Here is a 14,727-nt window from a genome sequence, read left to right on the forward strand (position 1 = left end):
TTTATTACTTGGCAGTTTCAGTACTGCAATGGCAAATTCTCTTTAATCTCTTTAATTTGAAATGAACAGCAAACAGTTTTGAAAGCGGAGAATTTCTGAGGTTCTCTGTGCAAATAGCGGCTAAGCCCTGGGCATGCACAACGTAGAATTTCACCCCCTTCATCAATTGATTTCAATATACCTACTTTCTAGCGATTCAAAGAGGGTTTAGTTGCCCATACCGATCTAGTCCTGCTTATCATTTTGAATTAACTGTTAACTGTGGACAACAATTCAACGGTAAATGGGGTAAAACCGTGATTTTGAGAATGTTTAATGATTTTTATAACTAAAGTGAATGAAGTCTGAAGGAGTAGTTATTACCTTTGCATGCTACCTGGATCATCACTTTAAAACTCCTGCTTCATCTGGACTTCAGACGAGAGTTTATGACCTGCACAGTGCCAGAAATCATGCTCCCTGCTAATTCAAAAGTGGATACTTGCTCACCAGAACATATAGTTTTGCTTTTACCTCTTCCAAAATGATAATTACATTTCTTTTAAACAGCAGCAGGCAACTGGGTCTCACCCTTTTCTGGGGAATGCTGCTACCCAGGTAGGTCGCTTGCACAAGGCAGGTTTGGTTGTGCAAATCGTATCTACATCAAGAATGTGCATCCTTTCAGAAAGCATTGCAATAGAAGATGGACTTAAATCTTGCTGAAATGAAGGCTTGCACACTTGACAGAAGTGTTTATTTAGAAGATGAGCAAACTATAATGTAATACAAGATACCTCAAGAGACAAAAAAAAAATTAAAGTTCTCTTAATTTCAAAATATCATTTAGTCACATTCAAAGTTTGGTTGGTTCCTTATGGTATTTTATTTCAGAAGTAATTAAAATTTGGCTTGACAAACTATTAGACATGCACAGAAGAACTAGCACAATGGGGGGGTTGGGAGACTGATTAAAGAAGAAAATCCGTCTAAATCCTAAAAGACAGGATGGACAGAAAACTTTTTCTTATTGTGATATTCAGGGACTTGAACTAGGAATAGAGATGTAATTCAGAAAAAGAGAAGCTTCTGATGCAACTATACATGGTGGGTAATTAATCGAGGCAAATGGAGGAAACCAGACTAAAAATGATATTAGAAGAGGTGTTATAGGATCCTGTAACCAGCTGACTTTTCCGCCACTGAGAACAATGATGAAGACCCTTACTAATTCAGTATTTAGAAACTTTACCCGGTTTGCCCAGATTCACGCTCTGCACTCCAGCATGCCACAGAGAAACAAAAAGGTTTCTAACTTGCCTGTTCTGCAAATTATAATATATCCAGTTCTGGGTTTTGAGGCTGGCAGATGGCATTATAGCCTCCTTGAATCTGCACAACACCCTAAAATGCCTCTGAAAGTTGTCAGCTGTCCATCCTGGAAAGTGTTAAATTTCACGAAAATATTATTTAACTGCTTTCAGGATTGAAGGACAGAAATAAACACTTTTAAAATCCAGTAGACAGGAGACACTGTGGGATAGATCAGATGCAAAATCACCTGCTGAGGAACAATGTGCCTAATCTTTGAACTCTTCTCGAGGAAGGTATTTAACTATGCGCAAGATCATCAGCTGGTCTGAGTTACTGTAAGTATCTTGATCTCAAGGCAGCCAGGTCTAGCACTATAAATTCATAATCCTGTTGATATGTCACATACTTCAGCCTGAAGTTCTGTTCTTCTTGTAGTAAATTGTGTATAGGGTACAGAGAATTTGTACTGTGCCGTTACTGGAAAACTAAACTGTGCTTTCTTTCAGGGTATTGTTTTGATGCTAAATTTCTCAGCTGAGACATTCTGATGGCATATCTGTTGGCTTCAGGCACAGCAGCACTCTTTTAAGGAGTATTATTATACCTTAAAACAGACAATCAAGGAATAGAAAAACCTCAAAATGCATACGTGGTGTACTCAAGGCATTTTCTCCCTAAAACCAAAGACAAAACACCTCCAAAAAATATCGGTTCAAGAGAGGGAAGGAAGGAAGGAAAACAAACCAAAGCAATTCTTTTCTTCCTTTAAAAGAACAGTGACCACTTAAGGCTTTCCTCATGAATCATAAAGCAAGGGAAGGTGGCAGCAGGGAGAAACAGAAACTGGATTTTTATTTGTCAGTGACGTTAAGTTCTGCTTCCACTGCCAAGGGCTCCAGAGGAGGAGGAAGGAGACACCACCAGCACTGTCACTCAGCTGCCACCAGGGACTTGTTCCCTAGTGCGGCATGAAGAATAACTCTCAGATGAACGTTTTCCTTAGGCTTGCACGATTGTTTCGATAACTTATAGCATAATGGCATCAGCATTTTAAACGGAGCTTCCATTAAGTTATACGAGTTATCTATTTTGAAGTAATTTGAAGGACCTTTCATTGTTAACTCCTCTTAACTAATTTTGGCTTTATGGTGTTTCGGGGGCAAATTGCCTTAGCCTTCACATTCATCCTATCGCTACTTGGCATGACCAAGATATTACAGCTCTTAAGTGAATTTCTTGTCAGAAGGATCTAAATCACACAGCTCATGCGAGAATTGGTTTTACTCTCCATTTACCTTGGCCTCTAAACTCTGGGTGCCAGCCTGATGCTTGAAAATGACTTTCACAGACGGAGGAATTAAGAGTGTGGGGTCAAAGTATCTACCTGCAGACTGCTCCTGGCCTGAAGCAAGAAGAATGTTCTGCCTCTTGTGTTTAGTAAGGCAATTTTTCCTGGAAGCTTGTCTTTCTCATAGTTTTAGCCATCACATACCAAGTTGCCTCTTTTCATTCATGCTCTTCGAGGTCTGACTATGTTTCTCCTGTTTGGGGCCATTCAGCTTTGTGGTATTTTTCTTTAAAAAAAGTCAATTTTACTAAAACGTGAGAAATGCTGGTGATCGGGAACTCATTGGAAAAATCAGATTAATGAGTTTTAAGTTTAGGGCTGTTTTGAAAATGTCTCAGAAAAATATGTATGCATCAAGTTGCTCCTGTGGAAAGTAACTACATAAAATATTGCTGACAAAGTTAGTAAAAAATTGTTCTGCTGTAATAAGTGCATTCAAAGGACACAGATTACGGGTAATATTTTTAATAGAAAGTTGGTAAAAGCACGTTACCCTTCAGTGATCTACAATGCAGTCTCTGATGACTGCTTATACAGAACTACTGCAAGCAGTTAAGCCCCAAATGTCTTTATCTTCATCTCTCCAATGCTTAATTTTCCCTTACGGAACAGCGCATTAGAAGGCTTTATACCCTAAGCAACTGAAATGCTTTTACCTTTTAATTTTGTCTAAATGGTGCTAAAATGATCAAAAATGTGCTGTAATTTACATTTCTCTGGTGAAATGCTAAAATTACATTTCCCCAATTACCTTTTTAGAGCTTTGAAGGTACCAAAGATAGTATCAAAGTTGTTCAGAGAGTCACAGAGCTGGCACTAGGGCTGTTATTCCTCTAGCTAGAGTTCTGATTAGCATTAGGAGAAATTCCTACAGGGGACGTGTTTATCTGGCCATGTAGAAAGTCATTTACACGACTTGGCAAAAACTCCCGTCTTATATGGATCCAAACAGGAGAGTTGGTGGTACTGGAACTCTTTCACCTCAGGTCTAGGAGTGAAAATCTGAAGGAACTGAAATCCCTTTCCTTTACACCTCAAACTGTCACATAAATGCTGAGCTTGAGCAAGGATTAAGAATGATTATACCCTTTTTCTCGTATGCATTTCAGTTTAAATTACACTGTGTGATGAAGGACACTAAAATGACATGTAATACCTTATCCCCGTGTCAGTAGATTATATAATAGATTTAATCCGAGATAGAGAGGTTGGGAAACCTTTTTCCTTCTTTCTTCCATCCTTCCCCCTGCAACGATTTCTCTTCCCGCCCGCTTCGCAGGAGCCCCTCTCTGCTGTCTCCTGACCCATCTGCACAGAACCGAGGCTGCGGGAAATGCCACCGTCCCCCAGAGAAACGCTCAGCAAAGCGTGCCCATGAGATAACAGCGTGACAGCTCCACGACTCCAAAGTACCTCATCTCAGGATCAGATCCTACCAAGTGCAACTAGCATTAATCAAAATCCGTACTTTTCATCCCGGTTATTTAGGTTTCTCTGGTTTTCTTTGCTCCCACGTCTCTTCCCAAACTACAACAGAAGCCGAAGCGAGAATTTTGCAGCTGTGAGCTACCACCCACGTGTGCCAAAGGCCTCTGACAGCGTTTGCTTATGCTCCCATTGACAGAGGCTCATCTCTACCACCCCAAATGACAAATAGAAAGCGCTTTGAAACCACTGAGTTTTCTTAAAAAAACAACCTTATATAAAGGCTTAAACTGTTACTGTGCTCTTTTGTGGACGGAATGAGGCATTTACACTAAGGCAATAAAGGAATTTATAGGTTCCCTAAAAATGGAGCTGAAGATAAAATGTCTTGTACAACAAAGGATGTAGAAAAACGGCTGTGCAAGGCAGTGAGCTGGGGATGAGGCATGATGGAGAGATTTCTCTAGGCAGGAAGATGGAAGACACTGAAAATGCAGTATTTCTGCGAGCTAGGATCATCTGTGAGGAAAGCGAAGACGTGTGGCAATGGGAAGCTGAGGAGCGTGGCTGACTGCCAGCAGATATTATGATCTCAGAATATTGATGTTTTGTACTAATAATTACAAAATCAGCAGCTGTACAATTACATATTTGGATAAATACAAGTGTAAGTGCAACCTGTAACATGGTGAATGGAAATGAAGTATGATTAAAACGACAGTTCATACAGTAATATTGATGCCTAGAAAAGACAGACAAGCCAGAAGAATGATAACATAATAAAGGGCAAAAGAATCTTGATATTCAGAAAGAAAACACTGATAATGAAAACATTCATGAGCAGTGAGAAAAATACATTAACTTTCCATAGCTACTGAGAGCAGATACAGATCAGACAGAAGACGTTAAGAAAAAAGAAAATGTACTTGTCTGCACTTACAAAGGCATTCTGGGGCCAAAAAAAAAAAATCATCTTTCTCATATGCCCTGAAGAAGAAATCCACAACCAGGATAATCTCTTCTGATCCTCTGTCTAGAGCAGAAAGGTGCACTGAAGCTATGTAGTGCCTGAACAGCCAAGAAGAAAGCCAAGGGTTGGAATCATGACATCTGAATGTGCTAAAAATGTAAATTTATTATAGGTTCCCACTCGGGCACTGAAATGTGACAAGAAGCAGGATATTTGACAGTGAGATGTCTGAAATCAGAAAGTTCTTGTTACAGGGAGGGAAATTCACTAAAGAATTAGGAAGAAGTACAGAAGAAAACTGGTTTGGGGGTTAGATAAGCACCTGGCAAAAATCACAGTGATAAAGCGCGTCTGACACAGTCATGTTCAAAGTCTGACTGGGACGTCACAGGATGTATTTGTTTCTTGAACGCCTGCACCGACAGACACCCTTTTTAAAGTATTGTTTAAAATCTGCTGCACTCAAGGGTCAGCACTGGTCAGGCGCTTCTTGTTATTCCATGGAAACCCATTGCTTTTGGGATGGGGACAAAGCTGAAGCCCATCTCAGTGTGGAGCAGGCAGCCAGTCAGGGGAAAGGTAAAAGCCAGGTCTCTGTTTCCCAACAAGCTGAAGTTTCGAAGCATGTCAGAAGAAGCGGAGTTAATACATGCCCCATCTGAGGGCTGACGTATTTGACCCATGTACATAGATTATACCCACTATACAGCATAAAATATATGTTGTTCTTAACCTGTGCTGTTTGTCTGCCTTGCCAGCAAGACCACAGCTGCAGTCCAGCACTAGCTACGTTTCCTGTGACTTTGCATGATATTATGTCAGGTTCCTCTAGAAAGAAGATTGGATTAATTTCTATCTTACACTGAATATGCGGAACATACACACACATGTATAAAGTACAGTGATACACACTAGTAAGCAGGCCCAGGAACACCCGTGTGTCCCCACTCGCAGACAGGTGTGCACATGGACCATGCCAAGAGCTGGTGTCAGCACGAGCTTTCTTCAGCATAATGCTGCACAACTGCCACAAAATCCAGAGCTCTATATTGGTGACTTTGAACTTGCACTAAACTCAGGTCCCTGCCTGTGGTCTAAACTTTGTTTAATGGATAATCACCTGGCGGTTTCCCTGAATAGGGATCAAATGTTGGTTAACACTGCTTGGCTGATGCCTCAACACTACATGCGGCTGTGCAGCACAGCTGGGAGTGGGAAATCCCCTGCACTAACTTCCTTCCCCCTTCTCACCGAACAGACTGAAACCTTTTTCCTTTTCTCTGAACAGTGAAGAGGCAGGACACAATATGAATCTGCTCCTGTTCCTGCAAGGGACTGAGCAATCCCTGCCCTTCCCCACACCCACACCACCACCACCACCCTTCATGGTCCAGTATGGGTTTAAGAATAAGCACTTACATCAGTGGACTCATTTTGTGATCGGAGTTCATGTAAGACTCTGCTCACGCAGTGCTAAGCAAGGTTCAGACCAAGGTGCTGCTTCGCGCTTCTGCCTAGAAACCTGCCAGACTGAAGCAGTGCAACTCACAGAGCAACTTCCCCGTCCGTGCTCCGGATTTGTATGGCTTGCTTTCCTCTTCTAAAATCTCTCCCAACAAAGCTTTCCTCAAAGATGATTAACAGATGTTGTTATCAAAAAGTTAGTACTTGCCAACAAATAACACATGGGTCTGCTTGAGAAACAGAGCTGTTTCCACAGCTTTCCCCAAGAAGAGATACTGGTGCTAATTGGTAAGGCCTGTGAGAATCTGACATTTTAAGGTATCTTCCACCATACAGAATTCCCTAAGAGAACGCTAGTTTCCTGAGAATTTGTTTATCTTGTTCATATGAAATCATTTGGATAAACACATGATACAGAATAGATAATTCAGCCTATTATAACTAAAGGAATAAGTGGTGATCTTTTTAGATGACAATGAATTTGGTGAGCAAAGACTTATTTGTAACAAAAGTAAACAAAACCTCTGCACTAAATAATACATAGCCACGTATCTTAATTGCAGACATAAAATTATTAACTGATATGCAGAAATGATTCTCAAAGGCTAGAAGGTGACAAACTACAGGACAGGATTTTACTATGCATTGCAAGGTGACACACAGCAATCCCCAACAAAAAAGAACTGGTGAAAAGGCTACATTCAATGGAGCTTTCTGGAACACACAAGAACAGAATCACTTCTGTGTTCACCTACCCGGTACCCACAGAAATCTAAACCCTCGGAGCCAGGCCCCCTGATCACAATTTGGAAAAGCAAACTGGGGAGACAGCAATGTACCCTGTCCAGGGGAATATTTTAATAGTTATGAACAGAAATGTTTTGAAGATGGTAACCCAGATATTGATGAAACTCCTGGCAATTTATTGTTAATGAAAAGGTAATTTTTTTTTTTTTTTTTTTTCCGGGAGGTTGAAAGGAATGAGTGTTCAGTAGCTTTGCAGAAACTATTTAAAAGCAATCTGAGTCTTTTGCAATGCTCAAAGCAGGTCTCTCAACACATAAATTATAAATATCATTTTCACATGTTTCAAATAAATGACAAATATAGTACATTTTTACTACATCCTAAATTCAGCATTTTAGAGGCTGACATTGAAATCCTTTCTTTTCTTTTCTCTTTACCATGGACCTGCTGTTAAAAGCATGACTGCTCTGCCAAAACGTCTATGTTTTGAAAGGCTTTTATTCCTTTTGTTCTACCGTATGACTGAACACTACAACATGCACTGATGAGATCGCTGGCACTTTATAGCTATCATTTATGTCTCATCCAAACCCGCCATAGTAAGAAAGAATATTCCCACTAACTTCACTAAGCTTCAAATCAGAGTTTTACTTGGGATTTCTCTTTAGCTTCAACTCACGTCTCAGTTCCCTGTGTACTGCAAATGAGCAAGGAAGAGTCAACATCGTCATGTTCCACTTCCACCAAACAGGTTTTAAAAGTTTAGAAAATGTAACAAATTCACAGACTGCAGAATTAGAAACACCATCTTACAGACATGCAGCTAGAGGAAATTCAACTAATCTGATGTTTGTTTATTTCTTTAACATTATATTAAAGCAAAGAAGCTCTATAATGAGATTACTCCATTTTATCTCTTAATTGTATCCAGATATGCAAAACAGATTTACTGCTAGTGGCTTGTATAAAGTACAATATTTTAAAGCTAATTATGAAACAGCAGTTCTATTGTCACACAATGAAACACTTATTCTTACTGTTACGAATCAAGACCATTGTCTAAAATTATTGTAATTATGTTTTTAATTGGATATAAACCCTACTAAATTCTGAAACAGCTAGTTATACGTATGTAATTCTTTCAAATCCAGGATGATATCAGCATAAAATATTTTAATTAAATAGATTGCAAAAAAAGGGGAAGAAAGAGACATTCAGTAGTTTTCCACTATTAAAGCCAGCTGTGAGTCAAGCCTTGAAAGTATTCTTCCCAAAACAGTGTATTAACAGTTTAATTGTTCATTGAAGAGTACTTAGCACCTAGCTTTTGTTTGTATTATTTCGCATACAAAGGAAAGCATATTGAAATATTTACCCTCGCAAATCTCCAGGGCCCAAAACATCTAGCAGTCTTTTCATTGCTTATGTATATAATACAATAGACGATAAACAAAAGTTAAGCAAATGGTTTTAAAATAACACTGCATCAAAGTTCTGTTCAAAAATATTGCTGAGTAGATAGTGAAAATCTTTACTTGATCTTCTAGTTGCAATTATTTAATAATTTTTAAAAATACTGTCCCTATATTATAATACCTCACATCTCTTGATCATACGGCTCACCAACACAAATTAAATTTCAAGTATTTATAACGTGGTACTGCAAACTAAATCTAACATTTTGCACACATTTCAAAAACATGTTTAAGCTGGGTTTTCCTGAACAAATATTCATAATAGGAACAACTGGAGTCTTGACTACAGACTAATCACAGCTTGTTTGCAAGTCTTACTTGAATATGGGATACGTTTTTCCATGCTCCAGTCAGTTTCAGAAGGGGCACTTGGCTATCGCAGCAGAATGAAGCAGCAGTTTAAAACTTACCTGAGTTCCAGCCATCTTAATGAACACTGTTTTTCAACACTATTATACCTGTGTTTCATATACTTGCACATCCAAACCAAATTATATTCACACACACAATGGTAATTAAAGCAGTTACATTTTAATGAGCTGAAATGAATCAGAACTTCCAGATAAGAAAACCCAATAATATCAAATATTTAGATAGAAATATCTTCTTATTGACTTATCGTGGCAAGGACTTAAGTACATATGAAATTGCCAGCATTTTGGTGGAAATTAAGTTAGATTCTGATGCTGACTCTACATTTGATGACATATTATCCAAGCAATTTCATGAATGAATATTGCAGAATGCATACCTGAGACTATCAAGAAATTTTATTTATGCAGCAGCTCACCACTAGGGAAAAAAAACAGTGCTTTGGATGTTTTTTCAACAATATATATTTTGAGAAGCCAACTCCATTCAGATCATCCTTTGGTATCATTATGCAACCGATAAATATTTATGTTAACACTACGCAGAGTCTATAAGGACATTCATTTTCTATTTATTTGAAGAGCCCACATTATCTAGGAGGGCTCTTCTAGTATTTCTGTGATCTAGATTTCATTGCAGATAATATTCCCTCTACATTTAAGTCTTTTATCTGCACATCAAGTGTTAAATTATATTGGGTTACTGTCTGTATCATTCTATTTTTACTGCAGCTCTTCACAGATTAAGATTCAAAACCTTTGAATTTAGTAGGATTTCAACAGTAATTCAAGCAATGCGAATCTTAGTTCTGTCCACCTAATTGTGACATCTACGAATTTCTAAGCTCTGTATGTGCCTATAGAAACTGTATTTACCTGCTGTGTGAATCCTGTCACCGGATCCTTGGCAGCCATCCTCATCGTCACAATCCCCGCTGGACTCCACCTCTTCACTTCTTCCACCCCCACTGCCGGCATCTCGGGAAGCCCATCTTTCCAGTTTCAATTTTGCCTTTTCAGCATCCAGCTAAAATAGAAGCAGCGAAAACCCAACAATGGTCAGAATATTTACACAGTTTGTGCCTCTGGTGACCAAGCTGGGCTTATAAAGCAACAAGCACTTTCTCGTTCATTTTCAAGAACCGCTCCTCAAGTTGGAGGCTTTTTCTGGCAGTGACATCCAAATATTTTGGAACAACAGACTACACCATCAAATTTTCTCCACCACAGATGACCAGGGACACTTATCAACAAACTTTTAACTGAAAACATCACATCTACTAACATCATCAAAGGGACTCTAAGTCCTGCAGCTTTTCCTCTTGCAAACCACAGTTTGGAGATCACTGGTTAATGACGATACAATCTGCCAGCCGACCAAATACTTATTTTGGGTTATTTACAATCGAAGACCACAATAGACTTGACCACCCTTGAAGAGATAAGGGTACTTGCTACTTTTCATTATAGGCTTGGTCACTTGAAAACCTGGGCCCCTGGACATGATTTTTAAGATGATGTCATTTAAGATGCCTGTACCAACTGCAAGTTGTTAATTAAATTTCACTTGGAATATGTTTCTTGGACTAAGCGTAGAATCAGAAAACCTTTTTTAAAATAAATCTAAATGTATCATACTAAGCCACACTTGCCATAACAACATATTTACTACCAAAACTCATCTTTTTGATCTTTAGATAACTCTTTCTCCTTCTGTCATCATGAACAGTTGCTTACTATTCGTGCTGTGGGAAGAAATTGTTTTTCAGTTCACTCGTAGTTCCAAAGACGGAAAAACACCATTTCATTCTTCGTGAATCTAAACCCAGCCTATCCAGGCAACACAGAGAGCAGCACTACTTGGGAAGAAATGAAGTAACCGGCTTAGACTAATACGTTCTAAGGCCTTCGTCAAGGAAAGGTAATTCAGGAGAAACGTGAAGCTGTCCCCCACGCCTGAGGAGCACCCACTCGCTGAGCTATACACCAGCTCTCCTGTCAGAGCCGTGCCCGTTTTGTACTGCGTTTCAGAACCAAGGTGCTGCACGCTCTCCCTCAATAGCTTGTGTTTGCTGTCACCAGTGCTAAGGATACTTCAGGGTTATTAGAGAAGGTGGGATGGCTTCTGCAGAGAAAAGCCCCAACAGCTCAGCTTCCCCTGCAGCCCAGTGACAGGGAAAGCCCTGACTTGGAGTGGATTTTTCACAGCCTGGCTAAGCTGCTCTGGTTACTATCGAGTTTCCATTCCCCCATAACTGTCACTCGCATTTTACAAATGACTACGAATTTCTTTTTTGAATCTTGTTGGAAAATTACACTGGGCATGTTTGTTTTGGTTTTAAGTGGTGGAAAGAGCCGATCCAGTATTTCTGATCACTTCCTTCACATCACTGAAACTCAGCCTACAAGGCACATGAGCATTGTTTTGAAAGGCAGCAGCTTCTTTGTCTTCTTTTCAGAGTTACGAAAACCTTGTTCGTGTTAGCTCTGCTTGCATGGTATGACAAGGTACAATTAGGACCTATTATTCTAGTTCTGTAGAAATATTTTAACCAAATTTAAACACTTCATAGTGCCTCTCCAAGTCAGCTAGATTCTGAATCTACCCAACACACTTCATCACAAGCATCTTCCCCCTCAAAGTACTGCAGATTCATTTCAGGCTTTGTGATCTGCTTTATCCCAGAGGACTACGATTATTCTTGGTACTGAGCAAAATGTATTTTGAAACGTAGCTACTTTGAAGATTTCTGACACATTTCACACTAAAAAGGAGGTGGGCTGGGAGCTGGGGGAGGAATTGGAGCACAAGGCTAATACAACTGTATTAACTGGGTTGAAAGGATGATGACGGATGCAGCAATTTCCCTCTGTGTGATGGTCTCCTTCTTCTTCACAGCCTGTGAGCTCCCATCCTCCACTCTGGGGCTGACTAACACTTGGATCAGAGCAGCAGATCCTGTTCTATGGAACAACAGATGTCAACTTCTATATGGCAGAAATTAGGAAATTTTTCACCCTTTCATTGAAAAGATCTGTTTTCTCATTCTGAAGACACAAATAACTTCATACTGCAGTGGGAAGATCAGTAAGTGGGAGGAGAGGGTATGGACTCTGGTGGGGAAGCGCATTAAACACTCTCTAATTGTTACTGCATGACTGTTTTTTATAAACAAGTTGCTTAATGTTGAGCCTCGTTATTCACAGGCGTAAAGACTCATGTCATGGCAATACAAAACAACATTTTGTTAAACAATCAGAAAAATTTGCCTATGAGGGAGAAAGATAACTCAGTTCCTTCACGGATTTATTGTGTCTTGACTATGTTAGAAAAGACTCATTCATTCTTAGTTATAATCCTTCAGAATGAAAAGAAACGGCTAAGTGGTGAACAGAACAGATGCAAAATTTAATGAAGGCTTTTAATGACTGTTTGCCACTCAAAGCAGAAATGTTTACTGCCTGTTAAGGTACTCCTTTTCAAAAAAATGATTTCATTCATCACTCATGGTCCAATCCTGACCTCTGCTCAAAACAAGTAAATAGCTGAACTAAATGCGTACCGCCTTCTTGGACGAAGACCAAGAAACAAATTCAGCTTTTCAACATGGTGCACTGCAGCATTTTACAGACTTCTAGGTTCTCAGTGCCTTCACTGCAAAAAGAGATTAGCCATAGCCCAGATCTGCATCTCCTGCCCATACTAATGAAGGCTGACCCAGCGCTCTCCTGGCCTTCCAGGACAGAAGGGCATCAAACTACACAGAACCCTTATACAACATTACAACTCAAAGCCAACTCACGTGCAACCTACCAAACCTTTTCCTCTTGTATGCCCTTTCCCAATCTCTTCCAATGACTGTTCCGGCAAATAATTTTCTACCTAGGGCTACCACTCACCTCGACTGATGAGCCAGAGCCCAACTCTGTGCAGAGATAATGGTTTATCTATAAATAAACCCATTCTAGGAGATGAAGGGAGGAGCTCCTCACACAGCGTGCAGCCCTGTTGAGAAGGGCTATGTCACCACTGCATAGTGACTTGTGATCTAACACCCTTCCCTTTTCCAGATTTTGAAGGAACACATGTCCTTTGGCCACCATCACATGACTTCAGTGAGGTCAATGTCTTAGTGCGATAGCAAAGTGTATATCAGCACTTCTCCATGTCCTTTTTTCATGGAATCATAGAAACCTTTCTCAAAGGCCTTTCAACTGCACTGAAATCAGACAGACTGCATCAGGATGGGCTAGGATGGCAGAGCTTTAGAAGAAGACATGAACATAAAGACATGAACCTTCATGTTTTGTTAAGCTCTGCTAGGTCCAGAAGATGGTTGTGGACAGGGAATGCCCTTAATGCTTTGTGGCTAAGGGGCCGAGAGGTCTCCAACAGGAGCTGGAGGTCATATGAAGGTTTGAGGTCTCTTCAGGGACAGCCGTGATCTGCCCAAAAGCCTGAACGATTCTCCAAGCTGCTGCCACCAACCCCTAAAACTTGCAGCTTCGCCACAGATGGCTGTAGAGTCACAGCCCCTTGCCCGTATTTATCAATAGAGATCAGAGATTGGAGTCAGTAATGTCACTTCTATTATTCCTTATAAACCACACTTAAACAAGCCTGATTTTGCTGACTTATACTCCAGCTGCTGATGCATAACCCCATCCAGCCGTTCCTGGCGACTGCTCAACAGCTCCAGCGCGGTGTCTTGGTGCTGAGAACCGATGCCTTGGTTAAACAATTGCAATGTATTTCAGGCTGGGCACTGGAGCCTGTACCTTCACAAAGCAGAAGGTATCTGCTGCTTAAGGTTTCAAAAAACACTGGAATCTTAACAGCTTAAAAATTAAGCATTAAAGTTGTTGCGCATCTGAAAGACATTTTCTTTTTTTTAACTCATGAAAAGGTTATATAAATAGATCAATAAGATTTGTACAGCCCAACTGAAAACAGGCTCCAATCAGGAAATTTCCCAACTGCAATAGGCTTTGGATCAGGTTTATAAACGTCTAAAGTTTTTTTTGAGAAACTATACAGTCTTTCTGTACCTGATTCAGCTGAAAGGTAAAAATAACATATTATTCTTCGGCTCTGAGTCAGATACAGGTGACTATCCTCATGGTTTTTATTTTTTCCAGCAAAGGTGCCAACCTTAAGTGACACTAAAAAAAAAAAAAGTTCCGCTGACGTATGTTTTTGTGGAGAAGAAAGAAGTCATATGAGAAATGTTGCTGTCTTTCTCCCCTATTAATACTTGATGATGTAGCAAATGCATTCCCCGTCACATAGAAGAACACTTCAGACTTCAGAGGCTTCAAAGACTATGTGACACACAACCCCTGAGCTTTCTGCCATGACTCTAACCCTAATTCTCACTCTGACAGCAGATGTGCTGGAATAGAAATTCATTCTCATGTTTTTTCATGAAGCCATGTTCCAGATGAATACTTCCACACATTAATTAAGTAATAACTGTTTAGCTCCATGAAAACTATTCGATAAAAGTGCCAGTTTCAATCCGTCTCATTGATTAGTCTATTTCCTGAGGGGTCATACATGCCTGTATATCTGAGGGGATAGGATATATCCAAGCTATAGGATAATAGTCTCATTTCATCAGAAAATAGGTTTTA

The 14,727-nt window shown here is 39.8% G+C and overlaps 1 protein-coding gene across 2 annotated transcripts in view; it reads right to left on the reverse strand.

Annotated features, from left to right (window-relative positions):
- Window positions 1–14,727, reverse strand: part of LOC135991313 (glypican-5-like) — a 368,669-nt gene that overhangs the window by 85,704 nt on the left and 268,238 nt on the right. For both annotated transcript variants that reach the window (XM_065639812.1, XM_065639811.1), the window contains one exon: window positions 9,970–10,120. In XM_065639812.1, coding sequence (XP_065495884.1) covers window positions 9,970–10,120 — 151 coding nt within the window. The remainder of the gene's footprint in view (window positions 1–9,969; window positions 10,121–14,727) is intronic.

This window comes from Caloenas nicobarica, chromosome 8 (genome assembly GCF_036013445.1).
Source record: "Caloenas nicobarica isolate bCalNic1 chromosome 8, bCalNic1.hap1, whole genome shotgun sequence".
NCBI lineage: Eukaryota > Metazoa > Chordata > Aves > Columbiformes > Columbidae > Caloenas > Caloenas nicobarica.